A 20,345-nucleotide genomic window follows, 5' to 3' on the forward strand; every position below is an offset into this window, starting at 1 on the left:
GATCCTCAAGGTATATGGATTATTGTAAATATGTCATTGAACCATAAACAGATATGGGTTATTAACCTATATGGTCCAAATAATGATGACCAAGCTTCTTTGAAAATATATATAAGAATTTATTAACTCTACAAGCAACAGTATTATTATAGTGGGATATTTGAATGCGGTTTTAAACACCTCTATGGACCGTAAAAGAAATCACACTATCACCCTCAGGCACTTAAGGAAATCATGAAAGTCATGGATATATTGGAATTAGTGGATATATGGAGGCTTAAAAACCCTGACCAAGTGAGATATACAGTTGAAGTCTGAAGTATACATACACCTTAGCCAAATACATTTAAACTCAGTTTTTCAAAATTTCTGACATTTAAGCCTCGTAAAAATTCCCTGTCTTAGGTCAGTTAGGATCACCACTTTATTTTATGAATGTGAAATGTCAGAATAATTAGCGGAGAGAATGATTTATTTCAGATTTGATTTCTTTCATCACATTCCCAGTGGGTCATAAGTTTACATACACTCAATTAGTCATTGGTAGCATTGCCTTTAAATTGTTTAACTTTGGTCAAATATTTCAGGTAGCCTTCCACAAGCTTCCCATAATAAGTTGTTTCCCTCTGCTGGTCTTATTAGGTGAATTTCTGTCTTCCCATTCCTCCTGACAGAGCTGGGGTAATGCTGAGTCAGGTTTGTAGGCCTTCCTTGCTGTTCACCTGCTGTTCAAGATCGACACTTTTTCAGTTCTGCCCACAAATTGTCTATAAGATTGAGGTTAGGGCTTTGTGATGGCCACTCCAATACCTTGACTTTGTTGTCCTTAAGCCATTTTGCCACAACTTTGGAAGTATGCTTGGGGTCATTGTCCATTTGGAAGACCCATTTGTGACCAAGCTTTAACTTCCTGACTGATGTCTTGATATGTTGCTTCAATATATCCACATAAATTTCCTACCTCATGATGCCATTGATTTTGTGAAGTGCACCAGTCCCTTCTGCAGCAAAGCACCCCCACAACATGATGCTGCCACCCCCGTTCTTCACAGGTAGGATGGTGTTCTTCGGCTTGCAAGCCTCACCCTTTTTCCTCCAATGATAATGATGGTCATTATGGCCAACAGTTCTATTTGGTTTCATCAGAACAGAGGACATTTCTCCAAAAAGTACGATCTTTGTCCCCATGTGCAGTTTCAAACCGTAGTCTGGCTTTTTTATGGTGGTTTTGGAGCAGTGGCATCTTCCTTGCTGGGCGGCCTTTCAGGTTATGTCGATATCGGACTTGTTTTACTGTGTATATAGATAGTTTTGTACCTGTTTCCTCCAGCATCTTCACAAGGTCCTTTGCTGTTGTTCTGGGATTGTTTTGCACTTTTCGCACCAAAGTACGTTCATCTCTAGGAGGTAGAACGCCTCTCCTTACTTTTCTTTAATGATTTTCCCACTATAAGGTCAAATTAACACTGAAATTATGACAATTATGATAATGCCCTCTTTGTGTAAGAGCTGTTTAAAACAAATGTCAGACACAATTTCTTTCAGGAGTTCAATGGCGAATTGAGTTATTGCACACGTGCACTTCACCGAGTAGGCACTCCCTAATGGAAATATGCAAAAAATGCTAGAACGTGCCAATTGGATCTCACTAAATCGTGCTCGGCTCTGCCCAACTCCTTGCTTGTTCTCCCCACTATGATTCATTTGCTCCCATCGGAAACGACAGGCTCTGGCCTATCTTGGGTTAGTTCTAAAAAAAGAATGTTAGCTAGATTGCTAGGTACCAAAGTCTGTGAGCTAACTATTACTAGCTAGCTTAGGTGGCCTGTTGACTGTGGTTCAAGCTGCAGTCAGTCAGTCACCCAAAACAGACCAAGGTAGCCTACTTGGTTTAGCTCGTGTCTTGTCTTTTTGATGCTAATGTTTTTCCTTCATGACTGTCCAAAATAAAATACAATTTCAAGATTATTTGTCGTTAGGTATTAGAGCTTAAATGAACTGTTTTTTTGATTAGATTAGTAGACTTGCCAGCCAGCCAGAAGAAAAAGAGAGGGTATATTATGATTAGCTAGCTACATATCTCATGTTTATCTATGATATGATTGCGCAAAAAATGTGTACGCCTTCTGGCTTTTGAATGAAAGAATGAATGTATAACCCTTATGATAGATCGCTCAAACTCAACTCTGGACCTCGAAGGCAGTTCCACTGCATTTTTCCGTTGTTCCCCTCTAATCAGGGACTGATTTAGACCTGGGACACCAGGTGGGTGCAGTTAATTATCAGGTAGAACAGAAAACCAACAGGCTCCAGACCTCATAGAGCAAGAGTTGAATAACCCTGTGATAGATCATATGATTTAGGAAAGTTCACTAAAACAGGTGTTTCTTATTTTGTAAGGGTCCGAATAGAAATACCTTTTACTGTGAGTTATACCTTCCAAAGCTTGAGTTGGAAAACATTAACTTGGAAACATACTTACATGCTTTGATTTGGACATTCATTATAACACTGGTTACGATGAATAATGACAACAACCTTTAATTGCAGTCTGATTTCTTTATTTACAGAAAACAGAAAACATTCCAAAATGTGTAATTCAAGAGTGTTTACTTTGTAATTTATCTATTTTCAAAGGATAAAGCTAAGAACGTTAACAACTTCATAGTTAATAACAGTATAACAGTATATAAGAAAATGAAACGGATTCTACAAGAACCAATATCACTCCCAAAAAACATAACCCTATGGAACAATTGCTGGATAGCTTTTCAGAATGCACTGATAAATTGGTCCACATGGCACACTAAAGGCATAGAAACGGTAAATGACTTGGTAATAGGAAGTACATGTATTTCCATGACAGAATTCAAAAAGCAATTTTGGACTGAGCAATGTAGTTATTTTTAAATGCATGCAACTTAAAAGTTTCATCACGGAATGTTTATTTGAAATCTTTTGGACAACAGTACAATCTTGAGGGATAAGTGTTTGAGTCAGAAAATGATACTTGTATGATAGGTAAGATATACAAAACCTTGCAGAGAGCCTGTCCAGCTTACAACCTCTCAGAAACAAATATGAACTATTGGAACCAAGACATAAAAATAACTGATATTGGCACAAGGTGGAAGGAATGTTGGAACATAACTAATGAAATTACAGGTAACGAAAATGTAAGCTTAATCCAGTATAAACTAATGTACAGTGCATTCGGAAAGTATTCTGACTCCTTCCTTTTTTCCACATTTTGTTACTTTACAGCCTTATTCTAAAATTGATCAAATAATATTTTTTCCTCATTAATCTACATGCAATACCCCCTCATGACAAAGCATTGTTTGCAAATGTATTAAAAAATATACTTATTTACATAAGTATATACTTATTTACATAAGTATTCAGACCCTTTGCTATGCGACTACAAATTGAGCTCAGGTGCATCCTGTTTGCACTAATTATCCCTGAGAAGTTACTGCAACTTGATTGGAGTCTACCTGTGGTAAATTCGATCGATTGGACATGATTTGAAAAGGCACATCTGTCTATTTTTTAACCTTTATTTAACTAGGCAAGTCAGTTATGAACAAATACTTGTTTTCAATGATGGCCTAGGAAGAGTGGGTTAGCTGCCTTGTTCAGGGGCAGAATGGCAGATTAGAACCTTGTCAGCTTGGGAACACAGTGGCCTCCGTCATTCTGAAATGGAAGAAGTTTGGAACCACCAAGACTTGTCCTCGACCTGGCCGCCCGGCCAAACTGAGCAATCGGGGGAGAAGGGCCTTGGTCGTGGAGGTGACCAAGAACCCAATGGTCACTCTGACAAAGCTCCAGAGTTCCTCCAGAAGGACAACCCTATCTGCAGCACTCAACCAATCAGGCCTTTATGGTACAGTGGCCAGATGGAAGCCACTCCTCAGTAAAAAGCAAATTTATAGCCCGCTTGGAGTTTGCCAAAAGACACCTAAAAGATTCTCAGACCATGAGAAACAAGATTCTCTGGTCTGATGAAACCAAGATTGAACTCTTTGGCCTGAATGTCAAGCATCACATCTGGAGGAAGCCTGGCACCATACCTACGATGAAGCATGGTGGTGGCAGCATCATGTGGTCCAGATGTTTTTAAGCAGCAGGGACTGGGAGACTAGTCAGGATACCAAGAAGACTCGATGCTGTAATCGCTGCCAAAGGTGCTTTCCTTTCAACAAAGTACTCAGTAAAGGGTCTGAATACTGATGTGAATATGATATTTAAGTTTTTCATTTGTAATAATCTGCAAAAATGTCAGAAAGGGCTGATTCTACAGCACAACGACAGAGTCATGTCTTAAGTGTAAAACTCACAATAACTCAATAATCCATACCTTCTGGGAATGCTATAAAGTCCAAAGGTTATGGGCGGAGTTTGAAAGTTGGCTGTCAGACGTATTACAATGTAAATGTACTTTTAATCCATCTGTCTGCATATTTCAAGTAATGTCATATGAGGGGGCAGTGAGATACTTGATGGGTTGGACTCGATGAGTTCTTCTCGTCAATTATCTTGAAAAAACATATACTGTACTTAACTGTAAATCCTCCATTGTAAAGACAATGGAAAAATCATGTGCTTCATTATCATTATCTTTTTTTATTGAAAGAGTTTGGGGCGACAGAGAGGAACAAAATGGTGCAATTTGAGGCGTAGAGTAGTGTAGGCACTGGAGATAGGAGGGAGAACAGGTGGGTCTGGGTAGGAGTGACGTTGTTGTCTTTTGTATGTTTATGTTTTGTATTGTTTGAAAAATATATAAATAAAATCTTTAAAAGGAAGATAAGAAAAAATAATAAATTATCTCCAGTATAATCACAAAGTATAATTTGCACAATGATGAAATGTACTTTGTGATGTTACTCAAGATGATATCATACTAAGTATTAGTGTCTTTATGCGTTTCACAGGCCTAACACAGCAAGTAATACTGCGTTACTGTGTTTGGCCTCTCATACACAGAGGACGGTCCACCATGCAAACAGGCTTTTCTGGTCCTGCATCTTCTGGTGACCTACACAGTCGGACTGAGCATTTCAGTGGTCCAAAGAGGCTCAGGGAAATAAAATAGAAAAATGATATTTTGTAGTTACATAAAAAATATTTAAAACAACGCACACAGTGATTTATTAGATAAATGTATTTAAAAATATAATTATGGTGGCTTTAATGAACTAAATCTAAAACGAACCAAATATAAAACGAGGCTAAATAAGAAGAAGAAGTCCAGTCACCCTTTAAGAACTTTTATGCCTTAGGAGTTTAGTACAACTGCCACACTGGTGTATAGTATCATAACCCAAGAATCAAAGCAATTTCTGCATTTTATGAAGTCTAGCAATCTTGCCAGCAGGCATGCCACCTAAGATAGTTAGACAAGCTAGCTACTCTAACTGGATTGATAGCCTGAAATGGCTTGGTAGCTAGTTATGTGGTTGGGAGATTATCTATCTGGATAGCTAAAAATGTTTTAAAATAATAGTTTAATTGTCACATACACCAGAATAAAATTGCTAGGTGGGTCGAATTACAGAGAAACAACAGCATTTTTGTTGTATTTATTAATCAAGAAGGAATCAATAGGCTACATAGCGTGATCAAATTAATTTACAAACATACCTCCTGGGAGTCCTGCCCATCAGGACTCCCATCACCGGCAGCTAAAATCAAATCAAACTCTGTGCGTGTCACTCGACACTCTATCTCCTCCTCCACTGACGATGCTATTGGCACGCACTAGAGCAGGGGTATTCAACTCTTACCCTACGAGGTCTGGAGCCTGCTGGTTTTCTGTTCTACCTGATAATTAATTGCACCCACCTGGTGTCCCAGGTCTAAATCAGTCCCTGATTAGAGGAGAACAATGAAAAAATGCAGTGGAACTGCCTTCGAGGTCCAGAGTTGAGTTTGAGGGCACTTAGAGTATCTAGTGTCCTGCCTAGCATATTTTTGCTCTGTATTGCACTTTGGAAGGAATCACTTACTAGGGAGAATAGGGAGAATTGCCTGGACCATTCAGTGTGCCCCCTCTGCAAAATACAGCTGACAGATCTTTTTATAAATAATGAAGATACAACTTGGGCTTAAAAATTAAGTTGAATAATCAATTAAATGAATTTAAAAGAGGAAAATGTGTGTGTGGGCATAGTGTGAGAACAGAAGCTGCTGTTGTTAAGGAAGCCCTAATGAGCCTGCTGTACCTGTCTGGCATCCAGGTCCAGCTCTTTCTCTCCTCCATCGCTCTTTATCCCTCCTCTCTCTCTCCACCTCCTTTCTCTTTCTCTCTTTCTCTCTTTCTCTCTTTCATCTCTTTCCCTCTCTCTTTCTCCTCTCTTTTTTTACATGTATTTATCTTTCTCTCATTCTCTCATTCTCTCGTTCTCTCTCTCTCTCTCTCTCTCTCTCTCTCTCTCTCTCTCTCTCTCTCTCTCTCTCTCTCTTTAAGAGAAGAGAACACAACACAGGTCCTGGAGGGGCTATCTGATGTGAAGAGCCCTGCTAGCCTCTCTCTGTCTTTCCCTCCAGTCTGGAGCTGCCTGCCATGCTGCCTGTTAGAGCCCACAAAGTCAAGGGCAGAGAGAGAGAGAGAGTCAGTCCTGGGTGACCCATGTGTGGGGAATGCCTCCTTGCAGATATCCTTGGTGTGCAGGGGTGGAAACGAAGGGAGAGTGTTGCTCACAAATCTCATTAAGGCAGCAGGTGCCAGGAAGGCTTTAATTGCAAGGCACGTCTTCTAAATCGCCCCTCTGATGGCCGATGGGGAGGGCAAAGCAATTGGCTGATGATTTTGTCAGAGCGTAGTGCACCTGATAGAGACGGTTTTAGCTGTCAGGACTGGAGGAGCTACCAGGGCCACAGTGAACAGGGACCACAGGAGGGTCCTTCTTTTTCTGTCCCCCATTAGTTAAATAAAGGTTAAATAAAAATTAAAAATATATATATTAAAGTTCAGTCCAAGCTAACTTTATTTCTGCTAATTAAGGCAACTTTCATCACCCCTGTCAGGCAGCTCAAATATTGGGAATTAGAGTTCATCTCCACAGCTTCCTTCCGGCCCTGACTTAAGTCTGACGAAGGGAGGAGAGTGTAATGAACCAGGGCCTGAGATGAGTTCTGTCTTGTGTGGTTCACCACAGGTAGGCTAAGACAGAGGATGGCTACCTTTTCAATAATGAAGCCAGCTGAGTATTTTTAGCCCTTGGTTTTCTCCCATATAATTTGTCATCCCCTGGGACTTCAGCCATTCTGCATCGGAGGGTTTCTCTGAAGAAAAAATGTAAAATTAAAAGAAATTAAGAAAAAAAGTATTTTAAACAAACATAGGATTGAGACAGACAGTGGTTACATGATGTCCATTATGGATTTTGTTTGGCTCGGTGGTGCAACAAGTCAGCAACTAGATGATCTGCGATGCCCATAAACAACACCATGTCATGTGTTCCAGTTTCTAAATTAAGACTTATGTTTATCTGATGCAGGATTCTATGCCTGGAGATGTACTCAGTAATTTATGCCTCTCTTTGCATAATTTATTCACTGTAATGTTGTTTGACTGCAGAATTTTGCCATCACTCACTCCTCTTTTCAGAGGAGCGGAGTAGGAAAGCGAGATAGAGCGAGAGAGATGGGGGAGGGGGGGGGGGGCAGTGTCGGAGTTATATTTATTTCTCTCTAGATCCTCCCAGGTGAAGTTTCCCCCCCCGTCCATTTTGTTGCCGTTAATGTTGCGTTTCATAATTGATCTGCTTTTAAAAAGCAAAAGCCAATCAATTCACTGGAGGCCCAGAGCTGTCCAATCAAACAGTCGAGCGATATCCCTCTCTATACCTCCTTGGAAGCAGGGAAAGTGGGTTGCTGTTGATGTGCAGTTTGATGTGCCTGCTACTGTTTTCGCTGAGCTGTTTACCCTCACACAGCACACCCCACCCAAATAAGGTAATTGGATTCTCTCCCCCCAGCACAGTGCTCATATTGACAGTCCATAAATCGTGGGGCAGAAATAGCTCTGCTGTGTTGTGTGTGTGTGTGTGTCACCTGGCCTACTGTTCTCTCGTTGTGTATGTGACGCCGCAGGAGTTCCATCTGGGTGGCCAGGTAACATCCCTGAACTTCACTGGGTGCGTTTACACAGGCAGCCCAATTATTGGCAGACGATCTGATTGTTCAAAAGACCAATTAGGGCGGGGGGGAGTGGCTTACATGTGATGGTCTACGGTGGTCCAAAGACTGTGTGATCCTCACGAATGATGCTCCTTTTGCACTATAAATACTGTACATACAGTATACATGCACCAACCCCCCCTTACTCCACGCCGGTCCAGAACGCAATCTTTCAGATACGATAATGGGGGAATTCAGTGAGAAAACACAAAGTATTAGTTGTGAGCTTTAGTGGGATCTGCTACGTTCAGTGTGGAGTGAATGCTGTGCTCATTTATTATTAGGATGTGTTCAAAAAGAGACTGAAAGGAGATGGCGAGGTTGAGAGAGAGCGGATTGCCACAATCACCCTCCATGAAAGAATAGAGAAGGACGTTTTGAATCGCAGTCTGTAAACATGCATATGACCAACAGGCTATCAGAGGCACCCAAGTGACTTGTCCAGCATAACTAAATGGATTCATTGTCCACCTGAAATGTACTGTTTACATCTGTCAAAACAATGACAGTTGTGGTCTTTGAACAGTAGCCAATGACATTCAGTCGTAGAAAGCAGTTGTAATTATAGTGACGACAAGTGTGGTTAATCATTGGTTGACTGATATCTTCTCGCCTCTACACTAGATGGTCCCAGGTCCTTGTCATTGTCGCTGGTGTCCCAGTGAGTGGTGGGCGTTTGCCAACAATGAGTCGTCAATGTCGGGGTCGCTTATCCGCACCTGGCAACGGTGGTTAAAAACGGACAGGGTTGAAAGGAGCGAGGGAAGCATTACAGACGGATATTGTCAGATAATAAATCACTTTCCCTTTTTGTGAGGCTATTCCTGATTCGGCTCATTTGGACGGCATTGGGCCTTTGCTGTTGTTCTACAGTAACCCCCCCCTCCTTCTATCCTCCTCTAGCTCTTCTCTCGCAAAACCCCTATCGTGCAGCCAGCTCCACTCCACCATGCCTTCCACCCACTTCTCCCTCCACATGATCGATAGGTCACCTCTCTTATTAGACCCTCAAATTCTTCCTTTTCCGTTCTCCTCTCACTCCCACTCTCGCCTTCATATCTCTCTCTCTCTCTCGGTCTCTCTCTCTCTCTCACCTGTCTCCCTCATCCCCCACTTTCTCTCACCCTCTATCCTCCATTCTGGCCTCAGGGTCAGTGCGTCACTAGATAGATCTTGCCTATTCTTGTACCCTTTAGATTCTGTCCTATTTTCTCTCCTCAGTCTGTCTCTTGTAATCCTGCCCTTTGCCCTGTCATTTCTTTCTCTGTCTCTCTCTCTTCCTCTCTTCCTCTGTCTCTCTCTCTCCATCACTCCCTCAGCTGGAAGAATGTGTTAGGACTGTAATATGACAAGATGACTGTTACATGTTGGAACAGGTTGTTGATGGATAGATTTTTCTCACTAACACTTCCCGAGAGCAGTGTCCTGTTTCCCAGGTACACATATAGTACATAGGTGTACAGTATACTCAAAGGTAAATAGCAGTTGTATCTGTCACGTCTTTGATTTCACAAACTAGTCTCAACACCAGTCTTTGGATCTTGATTCTCTTTCCTGAGAATCAGCTAACGCTTGCATGGGTACAGACAGACCACTTTGAATCCGTGTGTGACAGGACTACCCGTCAAGAAGCCTATCTATCTCTGTCTCCAAAGGTGTGGGAGACTGTATTCTCCCTGTTTTTGGTCCGCGGGGTGACATCAGTGCCATGGCTCGTTAGCCACTAACAAGCCCCATCACAGGCCCTTATTAACATCCTGCACTTTCTCTGACGTCACAATGTCGCTAACAACCTAGCAGCCCAGCCCCACTACGCTCCCTTTCTAATTTACCTATTTGTTTTGGAGTGTCCTCCTCTCTCTCCCTTCATCTGTCTCTCTCTGGCATGCTGTCTTGCTCTCCCTCTCCCCTTTTCTGTCTGTCTCTCTCATCTCCCTCTGTCTGTCTGTCCCCCCCAGTCTCTCTTTGTCTCACCGCCCCTCGCTCTCTTCTCTCTCTCTCTCTCTCTCTGTCTCTCCCTTTCTCTCCGTGTGTGGTGGTGTGACTCCAGGTTTTAATTAAACTCTCACAGCTGGCAAGGGCACATCATATCCTATCTCATCAGCCCTGCCGCCTGGCTCCCCTCAGTGTCACTCTCTCAACCAACCCGGCTGTGTTACAGCCCCCTCACTCCATCGACCCCCCCCGCTATCCACCCCTCCCTCTCTCCCCTTCTCCTATCGACGCCTAGGGCAAGCCACTTTGTATCCTGACACTCCACTCCTTTCCATCCAGTCGAGATTTATTACAAATCATGCGCCACTGAAAATATGTGTAGGAAACTGTAGGGTTTTTAGACATGTTGATCTGTTGTGCTGTGTAGGCCATTAAACCTGGAATGCTTTCACATATTTATTATGTTATTTGTAGTAGAGTTTGCATTGTTGTGTATTGCATCGCTTGTATATGCATGTGTTGATAGAAAGCAACAAGATCTATGTAAACGTCCATTAGGAAGATAATGTGACAGTGAATGGAAGTCCTCGCTGTGGAGAAACCACACAGTTTACAAATGTGAGCAGGGAACCACAAAAAGTCTTTCACATTCAGGAGGCTAAATGTTTGATGGATGGCGTTTGCCATGAGGAACTGGGCATTTTATCTCTCCAAAGGTTTTGTAATTGCTGCAGAAAGAGGATCCAGTACTCAGACATATTGCTGTAATGGGATAAAACAGGGGCAGGACTCTGGCAGAGCAGTGCCAGTAATCTGATTCTCCACAGTGTGTCTCGCTGCTTCTCCTGATCCTGTCTCAGATCTTCGGGTTCACTTCCCCTCCCTGGGTGGATGGGGCAGCATGGGAACTTAGGACACGGTCCTGCAACGTTTCAAAGCTGCCGGCTAGACCTAGATGGCAGCAGCTCTGGTGCTCTGGCAGTCTTTGCAGGAAACAGGAGGCATTTCCAAATAAATATTGAAGGAGTAAACACATTACTTTAATTGTATTGTGATAATGTGTATTGCATTATTTGAAAAGCCTTTAAGGTGATTTAATGTCTTCTTAACAGGGTGTGGAGACATATGTGTGGGTTTAGCTCTGATTTGTTTGACATTTGCCTGTTGATGTGGAGCAGTGGCTCACACGGTATGTGCATATATTTTTTACATAACACAGAGGTATTTCCATATGCTGTTTGTATCGGCCTACAGTTCTTAAGCCTTTGTTGCAGGGGAAGTGGCTGAGATGAGAAAAACTGTTGAAGCGTTTGTCGGGCCGAACATCCAATGCCAGAGAGCATGTGTGTCCAGACTGACCATGTGGGTATCAGCCTACCCTGGCATATTCCTTCCCTGGCTCCAGTCACTGATCCTGCACCCAAAATGGCAGCATGGACATGACTGCTCTTCTAAGAAGAGTAGTCAATAAAATCTATCTGTCTTGCTCCAGATATTGAGCTTTAGACCAGAGGTGGACATTAGTTGTCCTGGAGGAACCGGGCTTACTCGTGCTTTGTGTCCCCTGATTAAATGACTTCATTAGTGGGAAGGTAATCCAATAAGCACTTTATTAACAGCTGGCAGCAGGAGTGTAGCGCAGGTGAGCTTGGTGGCTCACTCCTTTTAATGACACTGGGATGGGTGGGAGGATGTGTGTGTGTACCATGTGTGTACCATGTGTGTACCGTGCACACAGGCTCATTGGACAACAGCGGGGTTAATCACACACACACACCTCTCTGTCCGGACTGGCTAGAATAGCTCAATTCAATTAATCTGATATATTGCACTGTGCAAGCTGTCAATGACTTAACTTTCTTCTGACTTTAAAGTTGCACGGTCAAAATGAATTGCGGAGCTTTTACACAACGGATACAATGCCGCTGTACACTGACTATGCTTTTGGGTTCGGAAAACTGAGTGGAACCCTAGGTTCAAGGACAGCATACAGTGGAAATGGAATATCATTTATGTGAAAAAGAATCCTCGAGAAAACAAAATAAACATTTTTAACAGTTCCATCACAAAGAACGTTCAACACTTTGCCCCGTTGATTTCTCTCTCATTCTCTCATTTGCATAGCCATCTCTTTACATCATAGCTGGAAAAATGACACCTACGCCTGAGCTTGCCTCCGGCAGCATAAGTCGTCCCGTTACCTCTGCAACGACCTCCTGGCTGCACTGCTACCTCCATACGGCACTTGGCAGCAAGAACTCACACATTCACAGTGGTTAATTCAGTGTAGCACACACACACACCCTTCCTCCCTGTGCCCTTCCCTGTCCCTGGAGCTTTCTGTCAGCCTGCACCTCCATTTCTCCATTCAGCCTCCCTCCCTTTTCCTCTCCCTAATAAGCTCAGGGACTGGCCATCCGCCTGAGTGACTGGGGGAACCCTCCCGCTGCTTCGCTTTTCTCGCCAATTCCAGATAGAGGGCCATGATTCAGTGGCTCCACCTCTGATGGTCCTTAGCTGCTAAGTGAAATTTAATGAACAGGGACAGATACTTTGAGGGAGAAATCGGGGCTCTCTGAGCATGAATACGAGGATATTGGGAAAGCAAGCAAGTAAAACCGTGCATTGGCTTACTGCTGCCTTGCCTCTCCTCCTGCTACCGACCCTCCCTCCTTCCACCTCAGATGTCTATAGGACAAGTATTGGCAATGACATAGAATAGGAATATACAACTCCACTCCTGTAGGACTGCAATGTCTGCTGGTTTTTGTTTAGCCTCAGCACATAATTGATCAGTGCCAGGCATTGATTGGATGGTAATCAAACCTGGTTTCCCATGCCATCATTTTGCTGATTGAAATGTGAAACGATGAAAGCAGCAGACCTTTTATTTGTATGTATTTTCTTCACCTTTATTTAACCAGGTCGGCTAGTTGAGAACACCTTTATTTAACCAGGTAGGCCAGTTGAGAACACCTTTATTTAACCAGGTAGGCCAGTTGAGAACACCTTTATTTAACCAGGTAGGCTAGTTGAGAACAAGTTCTCATTTACAACTGTGACCTGGCCAAGATAAAGCATAGCAGTGTGAACAGATAACAACACAGTGTTACACATGGAGTAAACAATTAACAAGTCAATAACACAGTAGAAAAAAAGTATATATACATTGTGTGCAAAAGGTGTGAGGAGGTTGGCGAATAATTACAATTTAGCAGATGAACACTGGAGTGATAAATGAGCAGATGGTCATGTGCAGGTAGAGATACTGGTGTGCAAAAGAGCAGAAAAGGGATGAGGATGGGGATGAGGTAGGTGAATTGGGTGGGCTATTTACCGATGGACTATGTACAGCTGCAGCGATCGGTTAGCTGCTCAGATAGCAGATGTTTAAAGTTGGTGAGGGAGATAAAAGTCTCCAACTTCAGCAATTTTTGCAATTCGTTCCAGTCACAGGCAGCAGAGAACTAGAAGGAAAGGCGTCCAAATGAGGTGTTGGCTTTAGGGATGATCAGTGAGATACACCTGCTGGAGCGCGTGCTGCGGGTGGGTGTTGCCATCGTGACCAGTGAACTGAGATAAGGCGGAGCTTTACCTAGCATAGACTTGTAGACTGCAGGACTGGAGCCGTACTCCCCTGGTACAGGGGAACTCATAGTACTGAGTAAAGTCATAAACTGCATAAATTGTCCTTCTCTATTCCTCACAAGCTTGAACTATTGGGCGGCAACAATATTAGGTATTCAGTGGTGGTCTGGTCTCCGTGGCCTGTGGATGCAAGTTACGTAATTCAGTTCTGTATGACAACAGCTAATTCAGCCTGAATGCTTGCAAATGTCCATGTTTTTACTTGACTGTTGTGTGCTATCAGACCGTTGCTGCTGTTTACTGAAACATTGCTGATAACTGCATTTAGACTTCATTGGGGGCGACCAGCTAGAAACCAAATTAGGTCAGGTTATCTGATGTAAATATTCCATTTAAAAGAAAGCGAGAAAGAGGGGGAGTCATTCCTGTGACATTTGATTGGGGAGCAGTTCACAGCAAGGACATTTTGCATGGTAAGGGGCTTGAAAAGAGGAATTACTCCACACACGTGAAATGTAAACAAACCAATCCCACCAAAAGTCAATGTTACGGCGCCACATAGAACAAAAGGAAGAGCGAGGCAGATAACGAGAATTTAAACACAGACTGACACACCTGTGGGGTTTTGGGGGAAATGCGAACAATCCGCTTGCTGACACTGCACCAACGTTCTTCCGTCTCCTCCACTTCCTACTGAGAGAAGTAATAGGGAGGATGGATCTGGTGCACTTTCAAAGGCTCTCTCTGTGGATAATACCCAGCGGTGCTGTTTTGACAGACACACATCCTAGAATGAGAGTGTGTTGCAGAGTTAGGGGCATAAAAGAGAATGCAGAGCATGACCGAGAGCCCACCTGTATTAAAAAAAAACAGACTCCGGCAAAGAGAGCAAGATGCTGTAGAGGACAGATAGACGCAACTGTTATGTTTCATATCTCTGAAATTGACATTACATTACAGATATGTGTTTTTTTGGAATCAACATTGCCAGCTTTCCAATGGCTTTGTGAAAAAAATCTACAGTGAACAATTAAAATCACAGGTCAGGATCCATTGCCCTTGAAATATTATTTTTAGGATTAAAATGTAATCCCCTTCTTAATTTGTTATAGCAATTAAGCAGGAGTAGTTGTGGCATTGTAACAGTGTAACATTCATTTCCAACGGGTTGAGTCCATATGCAGCAAAGGTACGTGATGGTTTCATGTGTACGTGTGTGTGTATTCTGGAGTGACAAGGACAGATAGAGGAGAGTCCAGAACCAGCACTACAGCTGTCTGTACAGGAGGGTGTTGTCCATTCCTTTTCGAATTGGACATGAAACGTGTTCATTGGAATGCATAGCTTTCTGAACTGACTGGATTTACAGGGCCATAGTGTAACTGCACTGCTTTTGCTCAAATGTTCCTGCTGTGTTGATTTCCCATCCTTCCCCTTCCCATCCCTGGATCCTGTGAACACCTGAGAGGTTCATTAGTGTGGATAATGTTCTGGTTCCAGTCACTGCTCCTCCGCAAACAGCCCACTCCCCCTGGGGGCACAAACTCACGTCAAGAAATTCATTTTGACATAATGTGGGACTAACTTTCTCCCATTGAAATGCTGAGCACCCCTAAGTCGAATTTGGAAGCGACACAGGGCTTTGTTCCACTCTGATTGAAACAAATGCGGGTCTTTTGTCTTTATTTCCAGTTTATACATGATGGTGATCGAGACCTATCTGCCAGCCCACCTGATTAAAAGTGCTCATGATTAAACATCCCTACGAGAGGAGAAAATAACTCATTTGAATATGTTTCGGGGAAAAATGCCTAATTGCTTTCTGAAATCGTTTGCATCAACAAATTGGAAAACGTCTGTTATTGTTTGTGGTGCAAATCAATTCTCAGCTTTGGGTGAAGCAGCGAATAGTTTTCTGCATTTTTAAACTATTGATATGTGTGTTAAGGTGGCCATAGAGGATAGTTAAAATATTATATTATCTGTTCAGACACGATTTGGAGTATCTACTATACTGAACAATATATATAAATGCAATCATTTCAAAGATTATACTCAGCTACAGTTCATAAAAAGAAATCAGTCAACTGAAATAAATTCATTAGGCCCTAAATCTATGGATTTCACATGACTGGGAATACAGATATGCATATGTTGGTCACAGATACAGTACCTTAAAGAAAAGGTAGGTGTGTGGGTCAGAAAACCGGTCAGTATCTGGTGTGACCACCATATGTCTCATGCAGCGCAACACATCTCCTTCACATAGACTTTATCAGGCTGTTGATTGTGGACTGTGGAATGTTGTCCCACTCTTCAATGGCTGTGCGAAGTGGCTGGGTGAAACATGGGACCAACACTTTACATGTTGCATTTATATTTTTGTTCGGTGTATTTGGGGGGAAGGATGAAAACAGAGTGGAGGCATGGAGAGGTTCATGCTGGCAATAGGTGGAGTCAGAAGGGATTGCTGGGTGAAATAATACTGGTGTGTATATACAGTATCATACTGCAGCAGATTCTAATAGAATTGAAATGGATTTTATGTCATTTTTTGATAAATAGCCCTCTTGGGTGTATGTGTTTCTGTGTGTGTCTGTGCGTATGCTTGCCTGTGTGTGTGTGTGTGTGTGTGTGTGTGTGTGTGTGTGTGTGTGTGTGTGTGTGTGTGTGTGTGTGTGTGTGTGTGTGTGTGTGTGTGTGTGTGTGTGTGTGTGTGTGTGTGTGTGTGTGTGTGTGTGTGTGTGTGCGTGTGTGTGTGCGTGCGTGCGCATGCGTGCACGTGCGTGTGTTCGTGCATGCATGTATGTGTGTGAGCTGTGTTTTTGCCCTGTTATTTTTAGGCTAAGGTTAAACTGTTTGTTGATGTGTTCATGGAGCGAGCCTTGATAGCTTAGTGTGAAGAAACCCCATAGAGTTGGGCTGTGCTCTTTCATTTTCTCTCATTTAAGTATGCTGTGAAAGGGGAAAGGCCAGCTCTCACCTCTAAGGGGCACCGGGGAGAATTGCGAGTGACAGCATGTTTTAGCAGGGCTACACAATCTCAGGAGGGAGCCCAGAGTGTCTTAGGTGTCACTGTGTGTACGTTTTTGTGTGTGTGCTTGTGTGTAGTATGTGCACATGTGTGCGTTTTGCCTTTGTTATTGGGTGACGTACTGTACAATCTGCATGCCTGCAGCTTTGAATGCTGTGAGCTAAACAAAGGTCTGCCTCCATTGTTTTAGCTCTGTAAGGCTGTGGAGTGTGAGTGTGAGTGCAGTTGGGTCCAGGGTTTGGGGCCTCTGGGATACAGATGCATTTTCATCAATTTTCCTCCCCAATTTCCATGTGTTTTTTCCTGTCAGGGAAACAACAAAGGGCAGAACACAGCCTCCACATCTTCTCTCTCTCTCTCTCTCTCTCTCTCTCTCTCTCTCTCTCTCTCTCTCTCTCTCTCTCTCTCCCTCTATTTCTCCCTCCCTCTCTATTTCCCCCTATCTCCTTCTCTCTCTCCCTCTCCCCCCTCTCCTCTCTATTTCCCCCTATCTCCTCTCTCTCTCTCTCTTTCTCTCTCTCTCTCTCTCTCTCTCTCCCTCTATTTCTCCCTCTATTTCCCCTATCTCCTTCTCTCTCTATTTCTCCCTCTCTCCCTCTATCTCCTTCTCTCTCTTTCTCTCTGCCTCTACTATTGTTCTGTTTCAACCCCAACTCTCCAGTGCCGGCGTGTTTCTGTGGCACAGCCGAGTTTCTACGCCATGGCGCTCTTTGTGAGCTCTGGCAGTCGAGAACTGCCGTGGTTAATGAGGATGGATGCCCATGCGTGGGAAGCGCTGGCGCTTTGTAGTGTCGCTATACAAAAGGGAGGCTCCTGGAAGCAGTCAAAGTATTGCCACACAGTAAACAGAGCTGCCCAGAAATGCGGGTTTTAGCAAAGACAGTTTCTGAATTAGCACTAATTAGATTACTACTTATTCTCACTTAACTGTGGGTTGATGCTCTATGCTTAGTGTCACAACAAAAAATATTAAAAGGGAGGAAAGTGTAGTTGACAATGATATTTCCTCACCTCATAGCATAAAGCTGTTGAAAACGAAGCAAAGCGGCACTGTGCTTGTAAGTGGGTCCTTGGTGTAAATTTGCTTTTTGTTAATCTCTTGTGGTCTAAAGATAGAACAATGGACATTGTACAGATTATATCATCTCAATCTCACTTTAGAAACACACACACACACAGACACACACACACACACACACACAGACACACACACACACACACACACACACACACACACACACACACACACACACACACACACACACACACACACACACACACACACACACACACACACACACACACACACACACACACACACACACTGAATGAACAACAGATAGGCTATTATATGTTTCCAGAACTACACTTGAATCTGGTTTTATAGCATACATCAAGAACTACAATTTTATCAAATGCACTGATTAGCCTTAGAATACGGTGTTTCTGGACTACAGAGACAGTGGTTTGGAAATGGTTTAACAGACACAGATGAATCTACTTCTGGACTATTGATCCATTTGGTTTCATGGACATGGTTTGTAATATTCAGCAACATATTGTACATGAATATATAAGTAAACACACAGGCAAGAAGGTTGTAATATAAAATGTAAAGGAATCGGGAGATGATAGCCTATCTGTGATGGCAATCTATATGAGTGGCACCCCCAGACTCTCAACATGAAAACCACCCTTTTCCCCAGTCTGTCTAGGCAACTGCAGCATGCCATGGAGAATTCACCCATACTAGAGGGACACTGCCATGTCAGCTGTACAATACCGCACACTAGAGGGTATTCTAAAGGCTCATAATCGTGTGTGTGTAGACTGTAGGAGTGGAGAGCTGGAGACGGATCCGTAAAAGCCCTATGGTGCATGGCGATCTAAACACAATTTGACTGACCCCATAGCGAGAGCATAATGGCACAAAATGTATACCTGAGACACTTGCTGCAAAGGCAGCATAACAAAGAGAGAGATAGGAGTTGCCTAGTTGACCATACAGGAGGTACAGACAAATCCACACCCTATAATGACACCATGAGCTCACCTTTACGCACCAGCCCGCCCCTCTGCAACATTTGTACTGGACACTAACTGCATGGCTCTTTGTCAGTTTGCCTGCGCGTAATTCATGGTAACGTTAGTGCACTGTAGCGCTGAAGATTTAAGTTGGATGTCTGTCTGTTCGTTTCGATGCAAACACATCAGCAACCAGACAAAGCTACTGCCGCGGATGCTAACAACCTCAGTTTCGCGCCTTTCACTGTCTTCTCTTGGTGCAAGTCTGTGTAGCCGACACGGAACACGGCGCTCTTTGCTGATGCTGGAAAAATGTATACCTCCCTTGCATGAGTAGAGAAGAAACCGAGTTCGCAGCATGGTGAAAAGCAAAGGTAAGCCGAATAAATCGACCTATCTTTCTTGCTGTGAATGGCTCATTCAACTATGCCTGGATGCTGTTAAAATAATATTAGGCGGTTTGTGTGTTCCCTCTGAATGTGGTTTTAAAGTTGGTTGACATATGGGGGTGCATCTGTCGTGAGATCTCCTATTTCACCCCGTTGAGTATTTTGGAACGGATTTTTGGTTCTGAATTCTGACTCCCATCTCATGATAATGTCAGCGTCTTTTGGAATAAATCATGCCAACATCTGCTTTTTAGGATGTCGTGTAGGATTCGAGCTGTAGGCAATCTATTCTGTATTAGGGCTTCATCTAGCAACACCTGGTTGCATTTCCTATACTTGTTTTATTTTACATCTCATAAACAATGTATCCCCCTTTTATCATAATTTAAGCGTTTTATGTAATCTATATACAATTAATGAACTTCATTTTGATATGTGTTCGAAATTGTGCATCATCTACACTCTTAAGGGCATTTTAAATGTGTGTGTGTGCATTTAACTAGGTTGATGAACGTTGTTTGATTTTGTTGTTAGAATAATCGTGACGTTTTAATGGAGTCTAGGGACACTCCCAGAACAACTGATTGCAATCAAAGTAAGGGGGAGTGGTTGGCAGCTTAAAATGCTAAGTTATTCTACATTCTTCCTCAAACAATCAGCATTTTTCCGATATAGTCCACCTGTTATTAAATATTTGTGTTTTAGCATTCTTCGGGTAATTGTCAGTCTCAGGAAAATGTATATGTAACCATATATTCATCTCCCACTGAGAATCTGATTTACTAATCATCAACATGTATTGCACCATCTTCTATATCTATTTTAGGACATGCCCTGTGATGGGTTTTGAATTTGAAGATATATACTTTTTATATGTTCTGGATTTTGGCTGCTAATGTTTTTTTTTTTTACAGTGGATTTCCACAGCTCTTGTTTGGCCTTCATAAAGTGTTTACATAAATGCTTTCAGGGAGCTTGATATATATGAAAAGTATACTTTTAGACACACACTCATTAGCGTATTCCATCTTTACAGGGCTGCAACAGTCGTGCCTCTTTTTCTCATAACTACTATCTACGTAGTAGTGTATTCATCACTGTCTGTGTTTCGTGTCAGAGCTGCCTGTTTCTTCTTTAGCAGAGCTGACTGTTTCCTTCTGTGCCTCTTTTCAGGTCAACTCAGT

The 20,345-nt window shown here is 42.8% G+C and overlaps 1 protein-coding gene across 3 annotated transcripts in view; it reads left to right on the top strand.

Annotated features, from left to right (window-relative positions):
* Nucleotides 1–20,345, top strand: part of LOC123999479 (teneurin-2-like) — a 162,088-nt gene that overhangs the window by 68,782 nt on the left and 72,961 nt on the right. Inside the window, exon 1 of one of the 3 annotated variants that reach the window (XM_046305323.1) lies at nt 18,832–19,146. The exons of the other annotated variants lie outside the window; for them this stretch is intronic. Coding sequence (XP_046161279.1) covers nt 19,131–19,146 — 16 coding nt within the window. The 5' untranslated portion in view covers nt 18,832–19,130. Of the gene's footprint in view, nt 1–18,831; nt 19,147–20,345 lie in introns of those variants that run through there. 3 annotated transcript variants of the gene reach the window in all.

The sequence above is a fragment of the Oncorhynchus gorbuscha genome, linkage group LG16 (assembly GCF_021184085.1).
Source record: "Oncorhynchus gorbuscha isolate QuinsamMale2020 ecotype Even-year linkage group LG16, OgorEven_v1.0, whole genome shotgun sequence".
NCBI classification, from domain to species: Eukaryota; Metazoa; Chordata; class Actinopteri; order Salmoniformes; family Salmonidae; genus Oncorhynchus; species Oncorhynchus gorbuscha.